The following is a 19,154-nucleotide window of genomic DNA, read 5'->3' as shown; positions in this document are numbered from 1 at the left end:
TTTACCGTTCACTTTGTCGTTTGATTTTATCACTCTTTGCGAGGTTAAATTTGACTAAAATGTTCATTTCACGTTGTTTTATACATTTATAAGAATGTAACTGAATGTTAATGAAATGTAGTTTTATTAAATGTTATTAAACACAGTACTGTAGTTCGGTTGGTTCCAAGGCGGAACTCTAGCTTACCGTTGCGGTTTCTTGACGGACTACAATTGTTGTAAGACAGGGAAAAGGACGTCACAGACGTGGAGTTGTTTTGACAACAGTTTTATTTTCAACAAAATTAGTAGTTAGACGTCGAACATGTCCAACATATTCACACCGACGAACCAAATACGCCTCACGAACGTGGCGGTGGTGCGGATGAAGAAAGGAGGTAAACGCTTCGAAATTGCTTGCTACAAGAACAAAGTTCTCAGCTGGCGTTCTGGGGCGTAAGTTGATTTTAATTTGCCCTACATTCTCAAAATGTTTATATCAACCATTTTCTTTTAGCCAAAGCAAGAACCGAAGCAAGCCAAATGTTAAAGGTAAAAATGTCACGTGTTTTTGTCTGCAGGGAGAAAGATCTGGATGAGGTTTTGCAGACAAATTCAGTTTTCGTCAATGTCTCTAAAGGGCAGGTGGCTAAAAAGGACGATTTGGTCAAAGCTTTCGGCACAGATAACCTGACAGAAATCTGCAAGCTGGTACAGTAACAATCCCTACATCTTCACTCATTCACAGCCAATGATGGCGATGGACGTCCAGTCGTCCATCAACGGCAGTCTCTGTTAATGAATTTCATCACCTTAATTTTCAATCTGTACAGATTCTAGCCAAAGGGGAGCTTCAGGTGTCAGACAAGGAGCGGCAGTGTCAGCTGGAGACTATGTTCAGGGACATCGCCACCATAGTTGCAGACAAGTGCGTTAACCCCGACACCAAGAGGCCGTACACTGTCAGCCTGATCGAGCGCGGCATGAAGGATATCCATTATTCGGTCAACACTAACAAGAGCACCAAGCAGCAGGTAAACATGTAGTTGGGGCATGTGCAGCACCTACTTGGGGGAAAAAAAACAAAGCTGCACCTACACACTCATTCAGGGGTTTCGAGGACAGTCCAAACAGGACCGTACAGTCCGGGGCTAGCTCCCCCCGGATTTTAATGCATCATGAGTAGGAGTGAGAACCTCTTGGTACCTCACGATACGATACAATTTGCGATACAAAGCTCACGATAACGATGATCTCACGATATGGCGATACAACGATTATCCATACATTGGTCACGAAATCATTCTACAAAATAACAAACAGAAAAACAAACTATTTTCATCCTTCTGCTGTAAGTTTGTCACCAGTAGACTCCCAATCCATTTGAACTGGGAGGGTTGGCAGCGAATTAACCCCTCCCACTTCAAACCGGCCCCTCCCACCTCTATGGCCGTCAGTGGCAGCTAAGCAACAAAGTCCTTTTTTGGGCCATTTTAGGCCATACCTGTTGATTTTACAGTCACTTCCTGTTGATTTTGGGGTATTTCAGGGTCACTTCGTCTTGATTTTGAGTTACTGAACAGGAAGCAACCCGGGAATGAATTGCCAGTGACTCAAACTCAACAGAAAGTGACCTGTAAATGCCCCGAAAATCGGATGCTATGGTTTCGAAGGAACGTTCGCCCTGTCTTAATGGATTGGGCGTCGAGTGCCGTCAATGGCTGCCATAGAAGATGGAAGATTTTTTTAAATTTTTTTTTTTTAATTTAAACATTGACACCATTCTAAAACTATATCTCGATTCTTGGCATGAGCATATCGATAACTTTTTGGGATGTAAAGTATCTCAGGGTTGTAACGGTACACAAAAATCTCGGTTCGGTACGTACCTCGGTTTTGAGGTCATGGTTCGGTTCATTTTCGGTACAGGAAAAAACAAAATGCAAAATATAAATTTGCCAGTTGTTTATTACACACTTTTGTGCTTTCAACAATAGGAACATTAGCCTATACAAAGCTAGAATTCTGCTCAAAAAGTAGCGGGTATTTAAAGATAATCCAACAGCAATTTGCCTTTGAGACCCCGTGTATTGGTCAGCTTTCTTTCTTAAAGAAAGAATTCCTGTGCTAAAGAGAAAAGCAATCCCAATGCCAAAGATTTTAACATGTATTTTACAAATGAAATACAGTGGGGAGAACAAGTATTTGATACACTGCCAATGGGTTTTCCCATTGGCAGTGTATCAAATACTTGTTCTCCCCACTGTACCTCAATGAAACATTTTTTTTCTTATGAACGGTTTTCAAAAGCTTTATTGGTGGATTTTCTTAAGCTAAAGCGCCACACAGAAATTAATAAATTTACAAAAATTTAAAAAAACATAGTAACCTTTGCTATGTTTGGAAGTCATTTAATGTTGTGAATCAACCATCAAAATTGCTCCCGTTTTTGCATTAGTTCCCTTCTGTCTACTTTCGACATGTGAAAGTTTTAAAATTTTCATCATTTAAAGATAGATGCAAGTCAAGATTTTGCCGATTTAGTAGTAATTTAGATGAAAAGTTACTTAGGTCAGCTAGGAAAGTTCACTACAACAGAGCCTTTCTGAGAAGTCTACTGCTTTAAAATGGCGGCTGTGTTTACCAGTGTGTCATTTCACATGTAGTTCTATATGCATGCGATACCTAGGTGTAGATTGTAGGCTGTCAGCTACTGTCAGGAAATATTGGAGCCACCTAGCCTAGCATCGCGTTTGCTACAGCGTCACAACAAGCATTTCTCAGTGTCTCTGACTTTTCTCGCGTCATTAAACCAACGTAAGGCATAGTAACTAGAGCCTAGTTCGGGCCTAAAAAATCCAGCCCGACCCGACACGGCCCGCTGGTATTGAGGCCCGACCCGGCCCGAGCTCGATCACTTAACTAGATTTGCAGGCCTGAGCCCGAAAAACCCGATTTTTTTTTTTTTTTTTTTTTTTGAGTGACGCGGAAAAAACGCAGCAGCAGCAATTTATTTTCATTTCTTCGAGTTGGCAGAAAAAAACGCAAGTTTTCTTAATGTTTAAATAATCTACATATTTTTTTGAGAATTATCAAAGCATTCACACAACGAAATAACGCTGGGAAAGTTTGTTAAACATATTTCTGAGTGTGTGGGATATTGTTCTCACATGGACGCGCCTCTCTGACAAGGAAATGAAAAAGCGGCCGGCGCCACGGCGTTCGTGCACACGCACAAGCAGAAGCGCAATACAGAGAGCCTGCTCTCCATTTTTTTTTTTTTTAAATAATTTATTAGTCCGGCATGGCGGCCCGACCCGAACTGACCCGAACGTGAATGCTTAAAATGTGGGCCCGACCCGACCCGAATGTCTGTCGGGTCGGGTTCGGGTTCGGGCACAAAATCTAACCTCTAATAGTAACGCACATTGTCTCGTTGCCGAAACGGTGACAAAATCCGAACGGAGAAAAAAAACGTAATGCACGAAAAACGTACAGATTTTGAACGTACGGCGTACACATTTGAAAATAAGTGCTCGAAACCGTACAACTTGACAGGTATGTATCCACACTTACAGGTGATTGACATCATACTCGGTTCCCGTCCTGACATTGCTGAATTGTGACTTTTGATTGAAAATGAAATAAACATGCTTTTTAGAGCCATGTACACTTTAATCCAGCTTTGGTAAATGTTCTTCATTACCGTAATGTATAGCTTTCATGAGAATCAACCTTTTGCTCCACAGTTTTAGCCTATCTGTTGGGCAAGAAAAGCCCGGCGACCTGTCAGGCTTATAAAGTACTGGGTTAAACCCTGCATGGACTTGATGTTTTTATGATTCTAAAGGCCGTTGTTTTGTCTTACTTGCAGGCGCTGGAGGTGATCAAGCAGCTAAAGGAAACCATGCAGATCCAGCGGGCCCACATGAGGCTGCGGCTCCTGCTCCCGGGCAAAGAGGCCAAGCGGCTCAAGGAGAAGGTCAAACCTCTCCTACAGGTCATCGAGAGCGAAGACTTTGAAGAAAACCTTGAGATTGTGAGTTTGGCCGACCACCCTGCCTCTCAATGTCGTCAAGGGAATATGCTTGATTTTAGGAGTGGGAACCTCTTGGTACCTCACGATACGATACGATTTGCGACACAAAACTCACGATAACGATCTAACGATATGGCGATACAACGATTATTGATACATTGCTCAGGAAATCATTCTAGGATATTCTACAAACAACTAATGAACAGAAAAACAAGCTTCTTCTGTGAATTGGAATGAGTTTATGACTAGTAGACGTCCAATCCATTTGAACTGGGAGGGTGGCAGCGAATGAACATTCGTTCATTCGCTGCCATCCCTCCCACTTCAAATGGATTGAACGTCTATGGCCGTCAGTGACAGCCAATGCCAGGCAATGAGGTAATTTTGGGCCAGTTGATTTTCAGTTACTTCCTTATGATTTTGGGGTATTTTATGGGTCACTTCCTGCTTATTTTGAGTTACAGAAAAGGAAGTGACCTGGGAATCACCCAAATGAATAGGGAGTGACTACAACTCAACAGGAAATTACCTGTAAAATCAGACAGAATAACTGTAAATGCTCTGGTTTCGAATGAATAAACGTTCCCAGAAGAGGCGTGCGAAATTTCTGATTCTTGGATAATTCGCGATTCGGCCGTGGAAGATTCGAGAGTGATTCACAAACATCCAAATTCCGATTATTGAATTATACCAGGTAAAGCGGAAATAAAACACAGTCAATTCGGTCTTCGAGACGCAATGAGGAACGGACCGAGAGGAAATATCATGTTCATCTCATGCCGCTAGATAAAAAAAAAAACAATAATACCTGACTGCGGCCGTCAGCCGCTACAAACAGCGCCCAGTTGCTAGTTGCTACAAATATACGGCAACATACGGCTATGGTAGATATCACATATAGACCCTACTCACGAACGTCACAGAATGACGTGTCGCTGTATCCGGCCGCCATATTGTCCGTCAGTGTTTATCCGTATTGTCAATGGTTTCAATTTATCGTGCAATTTATAGTGCAATTCATGGAAGCCCCAGTGCTTTCAGACACTGTAAACTCATTGGATGCGTTGCATAAAAGGCGTTATGTGGAAAAGCTTCAGTCTATCCATTCGCCAGATCCATATTTGATGCCTAAATCGATATTTTTCGACCCGCTGTCTTCGCCGTCTCTGCCTGACATCTGCTACCCTGATATCTACAACTATCTTGTCCACAGAAACTCCGCCTATTCTCACGAAACTTTGAAAAACTTTAAGAGCAGCACGTTAAGCAACATTACCCCGTGTGACCCTTTACTTCCAATTTTCTAAAATGGCCACAATCAATAAAAAAAAAAAAGTTGACTGCGATGGCCGACGCTTCAAGGATAGGTGGATATTGGACTATTTCTTCAATAAAATACTCAACAACTGTGTCTGCCTCATTTGCAAAGAGACAGTCGCTGTTTTCAAAGAGTTCGATGTGACGCGATTTTACCAAACAAGACACGCTGACATGTACAACATTACAGGGAAGATACGCAGCGAGAAATTTAGCAACTTGAAGCTAGTTTAATTTCACAGCAGCAGTATTTCGCAAGAGCCCGAGTGTCAAAAGAGAACGCCACAAAGGCGAGATTGTTGAAATTATGAATTAAAAATAATAATAATAAGCAAATGTGACACACAGAAGGGCTTGCTAAAATTTGTTTAAATATATTGTTCTACGTAAATCAGCCAAGGTAGCCCCCCGCATTTTTACCACACCAAATCTGGCCCCTTTGCAAAAAGTTTGGACACCCCTGTTTAACTGATGATACGCAGACGAGGCCAGCTTCTTTCACTTGGTACCAGCTAAATATTATTCAAAAAATAATGATGGCGGAAGAAACAAACATCTTCAATTTGAAACTGTATGTTGTCGGCGATTAGCCTCGCAATGATCTTAATTGTGGTTGTCAGCCCAAAACCCTCTAAATATATATTAAATGCATCTTACCAGATATAAAATGACTACTACATAATCTGTGGTGATCGTTTGGTGCCCAGTTTTCTCGTTGAATTGCGGCAGTCCATCTCGCTCTCCTCTCCGGGTCTCTCGGAATACGGTAGAACTTCAAGTCTCTCCGTCTATCTTCTCTGTTACTGCAACCAACCGCCACACACGCCTTCACCATTTTGATTATTAATGTTAACGAGCAGAAAAACACGCCATAATAGGAGGAATTTACGTAGCGGTAATGCGTAAACACGACGAGCTGACGGACAATATGGCGCGGAGGCATGGTTGTGACGTCATGTGAGTGGGGTCTATATCTAGAACTAGATGTGAAATGACAAACGACGGCCGTGTTAGATCATATACCAAGAACTAGATGCGAAATGACACTTTCCCGCGCTAGTAAACAGGCGCCATCTTAAATGAGTACTTCTCAAATAGTGGGGTGCGCCCCCCACCGGGGGGTGCAGAGCGATGCCAGGGGTGGCACATGTGACCTCGGGAAACATGCTCTTTTTTTTTTTTTTTTGCCGTAGTAGAATAACGTGTACTTGCACATCCACTCAGTGGGTGGCAGTGGCGCTCTCATTTTCAGAGTGTGCGCAGTATTTTTGAACTAAACAAGAGCACACAGAAAACAGATATGAAGAAGTGTGCGCCGTTTTTGAAAGCCGTTTTCCGGCCGGACTCAAGCAGCGACCCACTGTCTTCTCCGGGTCTCACGATTCCGCCCAAGAAGTGCCATTTTCGGCTTGGGATCGTCACGTCTTTTTCAGCGAAAACGTGCCGAATATTGCCAACAGTCGTCCCGCTTTGTCCGTGTTATATCAGCAAACCAGTGAGCACTGTTAGCATGCTCAGTGCTAAATAACCCCACACCATTGCAAAGGAGGTGATACTGTGAGCAGCAAAAATAAAAATTGTCCTTCTGTCCAAAGACACTTTTTTTCCTTTTATTCAGTTTTGTTTTTTCGGTCAAATTTTTTGGCATATTGTCCTCATGAGTTAATGTTTCTAATCAATTTGAATTTGTTATTTACTGATTTTATTACATTTTATTTTTCAGTATCAAATGGTCAAAAATGTACCTTGAGTGTATTTTTACAGCTTGGATGTAACTTTTTTTTTTTAATCAGGCAAATTGATGCGAGTTAAGTATTTTCTGTTACAAACAAAACAACGTTGAAAAAGTTTATAATAAATTGATATGTTACTTTTTTCTTCTTTAATCGTAAAAAAGGACACAATGTTAGTCAGAGGCGTACTTATAATAGTAATTTTATAGACAAATGATTAGAGGAGTTCCAAAAAATCGATTATTACATGCATCGCGATTCGACACGTGACGATTCGATTACGATTCATAAAGGTTAAAAAACGATTATTTTCACTCCTAACAACGCTCGTAGCGAAACGAAATTCAAGACACGTCTGCGGCCCGGACACCGTTAACGGACGCACACACAACGTTATGATGGATGCTCCCAGTTACTGGAAGATAGATTTACTCCTTTTTAAAAGACTGGAAAATAAATTTGTGTATATGGCAGGCAGGACCAGAAGCCGGTCGCGCTTTTGTGCGCATTTTTAGAGCGAGAGGGGAAGAGAGATAGTTCTTTGCTCGTTGCTCCTTGCCTTTCAGATGACCAGCTGTAGTTTTAAGGCATTTCAATTAAAAAAAATATCCTGAGTGTGTTGCTAAGACCCGTGTGCATCTATAAGAGGTGAGTACAAGAACCCTCTTGTACTGTTTAGCCTTTATTGTTGTTGTTTTTGAGATGTTAATAGTTAGCGCCGAGCGCTAAGCTAATGAGCTAATTCGCTAACGTGTATTTCATATGCAGAACTTGTAAAACCATGATAAAGTACAGTGGTAACACTACAAACATGCGAAATAGAAAGAGAAGAAAGTGCGCGCGCTGTAATGAGTGTGAGTGTAGCAGTGTCAAGACCAGTTGAGATTTCCACCTGTTACTCCAAGAGGTAACACTGTGAAAACAAAGTATATTGGTTAAAAGAAGTCTTATTTCTAAAGACACTTTGTTTGTGTCCAGAAAATGTCGAATTCATTCCACCAGTGTAAATTTCATTGCATTGTTGAGAGAAATGAGTACTCCCTTTAAAATAGTTAAGCATTTTGCACTTTCTTGTAAAACGAAATAAATAAAAAAGCAGCTTAAGGGCAGCTTTTTGTTGTATGGGCATTATTCCATCTTTCCTGTTGAATCATAAGGATATTTTAAATAAATAATGGACATAAATTTGCTTGGCTGCTTTAGTAATCAGTGCTGCACGATGCATCGATAATCGTGATAACCGCGATAACCGCGATCATAGACGATATCGCGATAATCGATTAAAAATCGAATCGTGGCGTCCTGAATCGTAATCGAATCGAATCGTGGGGTGCCTAAGATGGCACACCCCTACAAATGATACTATTTACCGTGGCGGCAGAGAGTTTGGGCGGGGGGCGCGCGAAACATTTCCGTCTTCCTTGGGGGGGGCGTAACAGAAAATAATTGAGAAGCACTGTCTTAAAGCACTGTAAGGCACTGTTGTAGCGAACCTAATTACTTTTTATCTTAAAAAGAAAAAGAAAAAAATTGGCAAAATCTTGACTTGAATCTATCTTTTAAATGATGAAACCGTTTTAAAAATTTCACGTCGAAGGTAGACAGAAGGGAAATTATGGAATAACGGGAGCAATTTTAAAAACTTAAACTTAATTCACAACATTAAATTAATTGAATGTAGTTTAAAGTTGCCGATACAGAATGGGGACTTGAGTATTTTATTTACAGTTTTTAACTGTTAACTTGATACTGAAATAGTAGTTTGTTTAGCCTGAGAGGATTTTTGAACCATTTTTGGAACTAGTGTACAAAAAATTAAAAGCGGGGGGAGGGGAGGGTTGTGGTGCATCAATAATCGATTTATAATCGAATCGGAGCCTCTGAATCGTAATCGAATCGTTAGGTGCCCAATGATTCCCACCTCTAGTTCCCAGTCTAAATGAATTGAGCGTCGAGCACCATCAATGCAGCCTTAAGCCTGAGTTATACTCCCGTGTTGCGGTGACGGCGCAGCGACTACGGCGTCATTCGACATTCGATAGTTTTGCGGTGAGGGAACGCGTTGCTCTGTAATTCACCGCCAAGCCACTAGAGGGGTGTGGCGTTATGTTTGTGCGGTTTTGGGGCATGCTTGTTGACTTCCGCTAGTCTAGTTTAACGGAGAAAAAATAAACAATGCAAGATGGAACTCTTGAATATAAATCTTCTGCTCATCAACATTGAATAAATGTTGAACATACAAATGTTGAGGGGCAGGCGACGCAGATGACGGTTTTGAGGCGGTCTGGCCGACCTTTGATGCCGCACACAGAGTTCGGGTGGAGAGAGCTAGCTGTGGCGGCTAGCTTCAAACTGGCGTCGTGCACTGCGTCCAAGGTCTGCAAAGCCCTCCAGCCTGATTTGTTTGCCGTGTCCTACAACCAGCCGGTGGGAAGCCATAGCAGATTTCTGGCGTCTATGGAACTTCCCAAACTGCGTTGGGAGCCTTGATTTTAACGTTATCATAAAAAGCACCGAGGCACTCTCAACCAGTGATGATGTATCGTGTGTGAACTGTCTGTTATTGAAAATTAAAGATCAAAACAACTCTTGACACCAAATGTGTGCTTTATTCTTCATATACTTGAAGTGTGACACGTGAATAAGTCACAGACTCACAGCAAACATATGTACACAATAAATGATGAAGTGCACCAACCAAAAATACGACATAAAGTGATAAAAAGTTGGCAGTTTTTGGCCGACTGGGTCACCGCTTCGTGTGGCCACTGGATTCCGAACACACACGTCTCGGTGGTTCTTCTTTGTTTTTTTAATCGCCGACCTTGCCATTTGGCAATCATAATAATGTCTTGACGGGACTTGCTCTTCGATGAATCTCCCGTCGGCTTGGTCCATTTTTGCGTGTAGAAAAATGTTTGATTCTATTCTACAATGGCGGTGATTTCGCGCTGAACCAGAAACAACAGTCTGAGCGGACCAATCACAGTCCGTTTTCGCCACGTCATACACGTCTACGCGACGTGAAGGTTAGAAAATTCGAGAGGAGCGCGTCAGGCTACGGCGCAGGGTCGTAACTCGGGTCTTCCTTGACGGCGCAGGTCTGACACGGAAGTATAACTCGGCCTTTACAGTTACCTGAGACACAATTATGGTGGAAGATTTTGGTAGAAACTTGTTGGTTCCTTTTTTTTTTTTTTTAAACAGTGACACCTTTTTAAAACGATATCTCGATTCTTGGCAGGAGCATATCGATAACCTTTTGGGATACAAAGTATCACGATATATCACCATTTCGATATTTTATCACACCCCTACTTGATTTGTTTCTCTTTTTCAGGTGTGTCTGGTGGATCCTGGCTGCTACAGGGAGCTCGGCGAGCTGATTCGCTGTGAAACCAAAGGTCGAGGCTCTGTGGAGGTCATCAGTCTGAAGGATGTGGAGGAAGGTGACGAGAAGCTGTAACAAAATCTTAAAGAAAAAAAAACAAAGACCATTGCCACTAATTCAGTCAATAAACTGCTATTGTATGTTTAATCTCAACGCTACAAGCCCGTTTATCTTTTAATTACAACAGATAAATATAACTGCATATTTAACTGATTGCCTGCCACTGACAACAATGGATGTCCAATTCATTTAAACTGAGAGCACTAGCTAAGAAAGCTCATTTTTCAGTGCCAACAAATGTTAATTCGCCCATCTGAGTCAAAATGGATTGGATGTCTAGCGCCGTCAATGGCAGCAAGACAGTTAATAACATTTATATTTTAATTAAATGGCACCGTTTGGTTAAGAAAAATCTTTATTAAGTCACTCACGCACCATGGAAAGAAAAAAAAGACACTTTATTAACAGAATGTGTATTTACGACATTGACAAATGTTCAAATCACGTGTATGAGCCAACAAACTATATGTAAAGAATTCCACATGTAAAGTCGTTTTAAAAGAATAAAGTAATGTTTGGGGAAAAATTAATATATTTCATGACTGTAAAATTACAAATATTACCATGATATGAATGATGGCGAAGTTGTAATTTAAGGAAATATTAAGTGTAAATGTTGCAAAAATGTAATTTGAATAGAATAATGGTCTACTTTTAGGAGCAAAAATACTTGTAGAAGAAACAACAATAATAAAGAAGGAGACAATATACCCGAATTCTATCAATAATTCTGATTTATTAACACCTTATTTTTTAAGTAAACGGTAAACAGTACATTCTAGTGACACATTTCACATTAGAAAAATGAAATAAATACAATTATAACAGTCACAATTTCAGTGTTTTTCCATACAATACATGCATTTCATGGTATTTTACTCATTGCTTGTCATTGACAAAGATAGACGTCCAATTGATTTAAACTTGGAGGACAGACTGTGGATGCTCATGTTTCAATGCCCATGACTGTTTTAGATGTCCAATCCATTTTGACTTGAGGTTTAAAAAAATAAAACTGCTTAAAAAAAGCGAAATCATGCAAAACAAGGGAAAATCTGCTTTTAAAATAAAATCATGACATTTTGTTCAGGAAAAAAAAGTGGCCAAAAAAAAAGTGAAATAAAGTACGGTAAGTAAAATTCTGCTTAAAAAAAGAAATCCTGCAAACAAAATTGAATTTATAGGTGGGGGGGTTATAAATAAAATACAATATCTGCAAAAATTGTAAAATGACTTGGGCATCTTGTGTCATCCATGGCAGCCAATGAGTTCAATAAAAAATAAAATAAAATTCATACAACATAGCAACATATGTCCATGAAATAGGTCGTTATATAGTAAAACATTTATACCGTAATTCTCGGACTATAAGCAGCTACTTTTTTCCTTCATTTTGAATACTGCGGCTTGTACTCCAATGTAGCTAATTAGTTGATTTATATGGGTTAATAGGTAACACTTTATTTGACAGCGGCGTCATAACACTGTCATAAGACTGTCATAATTATGACATGACACTATCTTGGATATTACTAAATGCTTATGTCATTAAGTGTCATCCGGCAAATTCTGTCACTCACGCCATTTATGTCCAGCTTGGATCTTTTACATCCATTCAAAGGTGAGATAATTTGCCAGATAACACTAAATGACATCTTTTATAAGCATTCATAAATGCTCATGACAGTGTCATGTCATAATTATGATTGTCTGATGACAGTCTTATGGCGCCACTGTCAAATAAAGTGTTACCAAATACTAGCAAATAATGAAACAACTGGAACAGTAACTGAAGAAATATTTAGCCCAGAACATGAATTTTGATTGAATTAACATCTGTAGCGCTGCAATGCATGCTAGGAGGCATGGACAACAACAGTGTTAATAGCAGGTGGCAGTAGAGGTTGACTGTCTCCCCCCAAGGGAGCAGTGGTGGCCAAATGAACCTTCTTGAAGCAATGAATCTTGGCAGCTAATTGGTTCAAAGCTTCATGGTGGTTCATTTGGTCTTATGACAGTCATATGATGCCGCTGTCAAATAGTGTTACCGATCAATATCTTTTGATGTAAACATCCCATAACACAATGTGGACAGCTGCGGTTTATAATCAAGTGTGGCTTATCTATGAACAAATGCCGTTTTCATGTCAAAGTTGGTGGGCGGCGGCTAATAGTCCGAAAATTACGGTATATGTTTTTACATTAAATGAGCTTGTATTTTAATGATTTAATGACACATTTAATAACATTTATTAAATGCCAATTTGAATTAATGACACATTTAAAGATGTGTTTATAGATTTCTCTCTGTCCCATTTGGTCCTCCATGTTTAACTAATTGCCTGCCGTTGACAACGAGAGACATCCAATTCATAAAAACTAAGAGGACTGGCTGTTGATGCTCATTTTTCATTACTCTTGATAGCTCTAGACGTCTAATCCATTTTGAGTGGGAGGGCTTATAACGGTAAAACGGAATTCACAGTATAGCAGACTTAGGCTTGGTTGATACTACAGGTCTTAATTAATGCATTTTTTTGCCATATCTGTTTTTTTGGCATGCCCGTTCAGACTGCCTTTGTTCACTGATACAGTTCAAGTATCACGCGTGCGCACTAATTTGCAGTCCGAGATCAGCAAAGAGACCCGCTTGGTCAAGCCCGCTTCGTGCTTGAAAGCAGCCTGCATGGCTGCCGTCCTCCGTGCCTCTTTCTCTTTGCTGACGTAATTGCTGCATGAATTCCGATTTGGGAGTCTTGACAGTACAGACCGCCAGTCACGTTCTGAAAAAATGTGACTCAGATCGGATTTGAACCACATACGAAAGTGACTCAGATTGGATTTGAAATAGTCCAATTCTATGCGACTTGTCCCTTTCAGACCGACAAGTTAATGCCTGACTCGAGTGGGAAAAAACGAAAAAATCGGATTCGTGCATTAAGACCTGTAGTATGAACCTAGCCTTAGATATTCCTCCATGCACATTTCAGTGTTATTGACCTTTGATTGAGCCGTGACAAATCCAGCCCAAACTCAACTCACCTTCACAAAACAAAGCCAAGCCCTTTAGAAAACTAAAGGATGGATACCCGCATCCTGCACGTCAGACGGGCATGGATCTATGTTGGTACTGGTTATGTGTAAAGGTGGCCCTGTTGATACTGCTGAGGGGGTGCATCACCTCATCCTCAGGGTATGGAGGTGTCGGACCTTCAATAGCCCTGGTTGATACCTCCTCAGTGGTGGGACACAGCGTGGTGAGCACGGCCCCACCAACCATCATGAGCCCAAAGGCGACCCATCCCAAGTAAAGCGCCGGTCCCCAGTCCCTTTTCAGGTGCGTCGCTCCCTCCAGCGGCTGGCTGGTGTGGTGGCAGGTCCAGGCGGTTGGAATCAGAATCAGGACTCCTGATAAGATGTACGCTGCCCCGGAGAACACCTTGACCTGGGTCATTGAAGAATTAAAGGATATTTTGGCTTCAGCATTCTTGGAAAAATAAGCCTTCACGCATCTGGTTTTCTGCTACAAATCATCAAAGTCAGTTTGCAGATCCATATAAAAAAAGCGTGCTTGATTCATTTGATAATCGTAATATTTAGCATTATCACTAACAGGGTTGCAAGTCCATACTAAAGTTAGCTTTTTTTCTTATAAGTAGAAGCTCAGTTTTTTAAACAAGTCCTGTTTACAGTGTTGTAAATCTAACAATTTTAGCTTTTTCTCAGGAGTAGAAGCAAGTCATCACAGTAATAGGATTGCCAATCTTTATTATTTTTAGCTTTTTCGCCAAGAGTAAAAGTTAATTTGTACTATTAGTGTTTTCACAGGAGTTAGAGCTAGCTGTTATTTATAATCACAATAAGAAGGGTGAATAATATCCATGTTGTAAGCGTTTTCTCAGGGTAGAAGCTAACTCTTACTATTGATAGTGTTTTCGCAGGAGTTAGAGCTATCTGTTATTTACAGTATAATCACGTTAAGAAGCGTGCATATCCATAATGTTAGAGTTTTCTCAGGGTAGAAGCTAACTGTTACTGATGATCGGAGTAATGGCTGCAAATGTATACTAATGTTTGCTTTTTATCATGAGTGGACGCTAACTGTTATAGGTATCACAATAACAGGATTTTAAATCTAATAGTAGCATTTCTCGGAAGTATAAATTAGCCATGACGTATTGTTACAGTAACGGTTTCAAATCTGTACTAATCTTAGCGCCTTCTCAGAGTTGAAGTTACTGTTACTGCTAATCACAGTAACGGTTACAAATCCGTATTGATGTCAGCTCTTCCTGCGAATCACAGTTAGGGTTACAAATCCGTATTGATGTTAGATTTTTCTCGGAAGTAAAAGCTTTTACCACTGATTAAACATTTGCAAATCTATACTAATGTCAGTTTTTTTTCTCAGGAGTAGAAGCTATAGCTGTTACTGATTAACACAGTAAAAGGGTTGCAGGTAACAGGGTTGCAAATCTGTACTATGTTAGCTTTTTCTCAAGTGTGGAAGCTAGCTGTTACTGATGATCACAGTAACAGGGTTGCAAATTCATACTGTTAGGTTTTTCTCAAAAGTAGAGGCTATCTGTTACTGTTGATCACAGTCACTGATCTTGGACCAGGCAGCTCGGACCTTTCTGGTCAGAATGACTTCGGACGTTGCTGGCGCCATCTTGTTAGTCTCTTCCTGGAAGATCACTGAAGTCAGTATGCATCTCGCTTAATGCAATATTCTGATATGCTTGCAAGCATGACCAGTTTTTTTTCACTGAAACTGCTGATAGTTAGTTTTGCCGCAGATAAACATGGACTTTGCGGGCCTGTCTCAGGGAGAAGGCGGAATACATCTGTAAATAAATCGTGACTGTTTGATTTGTTGTTTTCATGCTATGGATGCTTGGATGGTGTGACATTAATTGTGGGACACCCTGGATACCTTTATATCTTCATTCCTTTATTTCTCTTTCTATTTATTCATCTTCTGAACGCCAATCCTTAGGAGGGTGCTGGAGCCTATCCCAGGTAACAACGGGCAGGAAGCAGGGTACACCTTGAACTGGTTGCCAGCCAGTCGCAGGGCAACAACCTTCATGCACACTCTCACATCTACGGACAATTTGGAGTGTTCAATCAGCCTACAATGTATGTTTTTGGGATGTGGGAGGAAGTCGGAGTACCCGAAGAGAACCCATGTAGGCAAAGGGAGAACATACAAAATCGAACCGGAATTGAACCAACAATCTCAGGACTGAGGTGGTGGTGCTAACCACTCTGCCACCAATTTTGACATTCTTGTGATTCCATACAGGACAAGTCAATTCAGTCAGAAACAATGTTTTAGTGCAAAGTGTTTTCTGCAGGGTTTGGACTAAATAATGGAAAGACTTAAAAAAAAAATCAACAAAAACTAATTTTATATGGTGTAGGTCCGTCTTTTGCAACAATTACAGCCTCAAATCTCCGAGGTATTTATTCATACAACTTGTGGATTGTTTCCAAAGGAATTTTTAGACATTCTTCAGTTAGAATACCCTCTAACTCTTTTAGAGACAATGGCGGTGAACATGGACGCCTTAGCTGAAACTCTAAAACTGACCATAAATGCTCAATAATGTTGAGGTTTGGGGATTTTGCTGGCCATACGAGACACTCAACTTCATTAAAATGTTCCTCGTGCCATTCTTTAACAATTATGTTCAATAATTATGATGCCAAAATGTTAGGTATTCCCATTATTTTGTCCCACCCTTGTATGTGGGTATTCAAAATCCTCTGATGCTAGCTTAACTCACCTGACCCCGTTTTGGGAACCACATGACACCAGCTGCGCCCACCAACGTGGCAAAAGCCCCGGCACCCACCGCCGCCATGATGAGTGCCCTCCATGTTCGGAAGCTTCCAGAAAGCGACAATAACGACTGATAAAAGGAGCAGTGCAGCTGACCGTCTTGGAGCAGGTCCCAGTGGTTCCATTCCAGCCAAGCCCCGTCCCAATAGACCGGCAGACTAGCGGTGGAGTTGTCCACGGTGCCGATCACCGTCCACAAGGCCGTGCAGCGGGTCAAAATGGCGCAGAGCCACCCGGAAAGGGCCAAACCAAGGCCTGCCAGCTCCAGATGCCTGCGCATGTCGACAGTGGAACCCTGACAACCACCGTCAGGCCGTGTTTGCCATGACAAACCGGTTAGAGAGCAGAGAAAGGCTCCACCCGAGAGGAATTCTTTGTTTGTTCTGACATCGTATCAAAACAATCTGACTTTTCCTGATAGAATCAGTCGGCAGGCAGGACAAAAGATCCTCTGTGGACTTTTTTACTCACTGGGAAGAAACTGATTTAAAGGAGAAGTTTTGTTTTTTAGCACAATGTGCAAGTTTGTTTAAACGAACAAAGAAGGGCTTTCAGCAATGGTCTGCGACAAAGGGGTTCGCAAATTTTCCTTTATTACTGTACTGATAGTACACATTTATAATAAATGGTGAATGATATTCAAGCATGAATGACTCCCTGAGATTGGCAGGCAGTCACACTGGTGTTCTTAGCCGTCAGGGTGTCAATTAGTTTTGTCCAATAGAGGGAGCCATTTATTTGTCAGGCTAGACACTCAGAAAAACAGGCTCAGCCAGTTTTTTTCTTTCTGTTTTGCACCCAGTTTTTTTTTCTCTTTTAAATATAGTTCACTCATTGGCAGATGATTGCTGCCAGTCCCTCCCAGTCAAAATGGATTGGACGTCTAGCGCTGTCAATGGCACTGAAACATGAGCATTCACAGTCAGTCTTTGCAGTTTAAATGACTTGGATGTCGATCAATGGTAATGGCAGGCAAATGCAATGAAGTTATAATAATTCCCAAAAAAACATTTGACTGCTATTGGGTGGGCAAAATCAGAGTATTTTTGTTTTAATTTTATTAATTTGGTTTTGTTAATATTTTATATACTTCTCTAAATCTATGGATTATTTAAAGATGACATCACTTCATATGTTAAGCATTTTTTAGAGGATAGTTGACATTTTTATGTGCAGTCAAGATGTTTAGTTTGTAGGTTTTTCCTACTTTATGAAAAGTACTTTCACAATTGTGAAGTTGGATTTTTTTCTCACCTGTCCTGCTTATACACAGAGGATGTTAAATCTGTGAAACAATTTTAGTATGCCACAGGGGAGTTTGGCACACTTTGTAGTTGTTTATTTCGTGTTGTGCAGAAAATGCAGCTGGACAGAAGAGGGTTCAGAGGACAGTCAGAAAGAATGAACAGAGTGACATAGTGATATTAAAACAAAGGGTTGGAACAGGGAAGATAGGTCAGATAGGGGTGTGATAGGGCCGGCTGAGTGCGTGAGCTGTTTTAGTGATGTGTACACCAGAATACAATATTAAGTAAGGGTGTAACGGTGCATATATCTGTATTGAACCCAGAGGTTGCGCTAGACATTTTCGTTGTCTGTCATTTTGACTGACAGGGTCATAAAAATCCAGTCATAATCTATTTTTACCAGTCACTTAAATTTTTAAAATGATAATGATGACATATTCAATAGTATTTAGTTTTCATTCATTTTTAATTAATATTGTAACGCTTGCTTGGCGGCGAAAAATTAGACAAGGAAGTTGTATTTTTCTCCCTCTTTTTACTCTGCTTACCGCCAACACCAACAAAACAACTCCACTCCCAAAGAAAAAGAGGCAACTCTTTAGACCCCAATCACCAACGTCACACAATGATCTTAATTGTGGTTGTCAGCCCAAAATCTTCTAAATATATATTAAATGCATCTTACCAGATATAAAATGACTACTACATAGTCTGTGGATCGTTTGGTGCCCAGATTTCTTGTCGAATTACAGCAGTCCATCTCGCTCTCCTCTTCGGGTCTCTCAGAATACGGTAGAACTTCAAGTCTCTCCGTCTATCTTCTCTGTTACTGCAACCAACCGCCACACACTTCTTCACCATTTTGATTATTAATGATAACGAGCAGAAAAACATGCCATAATAGGAGGAATTTACGTAGCGGTAATGCGTAATACATTTAGACATGATTCAATTTCTTGTTTTATTTAAAACGATTGGTGCACTCCAAAACAGGTCAATAAATCACATTTATAAAAGTATTGCAAAAATAGCATACGAGAATGTGATATCAGACCGCAGAGCTCCGGAGCCTCGTGAACAAATAGCGACATCACGGAGGCCCTCGGCGGCATTTAGATGTGCTTTTTTCCCGTCCTCGGTAATTCCAGCTCCAATAGCATATATTTAAAGATGCTACCGTTCACAAGTTCGTAGTTGGATCACGGCGATCTCGGTGAACCACCGTCTGTCACAATTCCTGCCTCTCTCGGCCTCTCCCGGGAGTCGAGCTGTCATCATCATTGTGGAACGCAAACGATATATGTTCGATATATGTCCATCAACGTACAAGTCAAGTTGTCTTCTCTTTTATAACAGCATTTCCCAGCTGTAAACAAACGAATAAAAACTTGTAACACTTGGATTTATGCGGTGCATTCAAACACGATTAGCAACAGGCGGCTAGCAGCAGTAGCAGAAGCTAGTTGTTGTAAAAATGATAAAACTTCGTAATTACAATCATCATCGTAATATCAATAGCAAAGGCAACAAGTCGTTTCAT

General features: G+C 40.7%; 2 protein-coding genes across 2 annotated transcripts; one reads left to right on the top strand and one right to left on the bottom strand.

Annotated features, from left to right (window-relative positions):
- Positions 1-96: 96 nt before the first annotated feature.
- Positions 97-11,721, top strand: LOC130911146 (ribosome maturation protein SBDS-like). Its single transcript, XM_057828906.1, has 5 exons — positions 97-435; positions 561-690; positions 813-1,013; positions 3,854-4,018; positions 10,409-11,721. Exons 1-5 carry the CDS (start codon positions 305-307, stop codon positions 10,532-10,534), a joined length of 753 nt encoding a protein of 250 aa, XP_057684889.1. The 5' UTR covers positions 97-304; the 3' UTR covers positions 10,535-11,721.
- LOC130911147 (claudin-4-like) lies at positions 11,236-16,968 on the bottom strand. Its single transcript, XM_057828907.1, has 2 exons — positions 16,312-16,968; positions 11,236-13,964 (listed from the first exon to the last, which is right to left on the bottom strand). The coding sequence occupies exons 1-2, from the start codon at positions 16,645-16,647 to the stop codon at positions 13,623-13,625; spliced, it is 678 nt and encodes a 225-aa protein (XP_057684890.1). The 5' UTR covers positions 16,648-16,968; the 3' UTR covers positions 11,236-13,622.
- Between the last annotated feature and the right edge of the window lie 2,186 nt (positions 16,969-19,154).

Source organism: Corythoichthys intestinalis, unplaced genomic scaffold, assembly GCF_030265065.1.
Source record: "Corythoichthys intestinalis isolate RoL2023-P3 unplaced genomic scaffold, ASM3026506v1 HiC_scaffold_23, whole genome shotgun sequence".
NCBI classification, from domain to species: Eukaryota; Metazoa; Chordata; class Actinopteri; order Syngnathiformes; family Syngnathidae; genus Corythoichthys; species Corythoichthys intestinalis.
The sequence above is the reverse complement of the archived record's forward strand: the minus strand, read 5'-3'. Positions and strand labels throughout refer to the sequence as shown.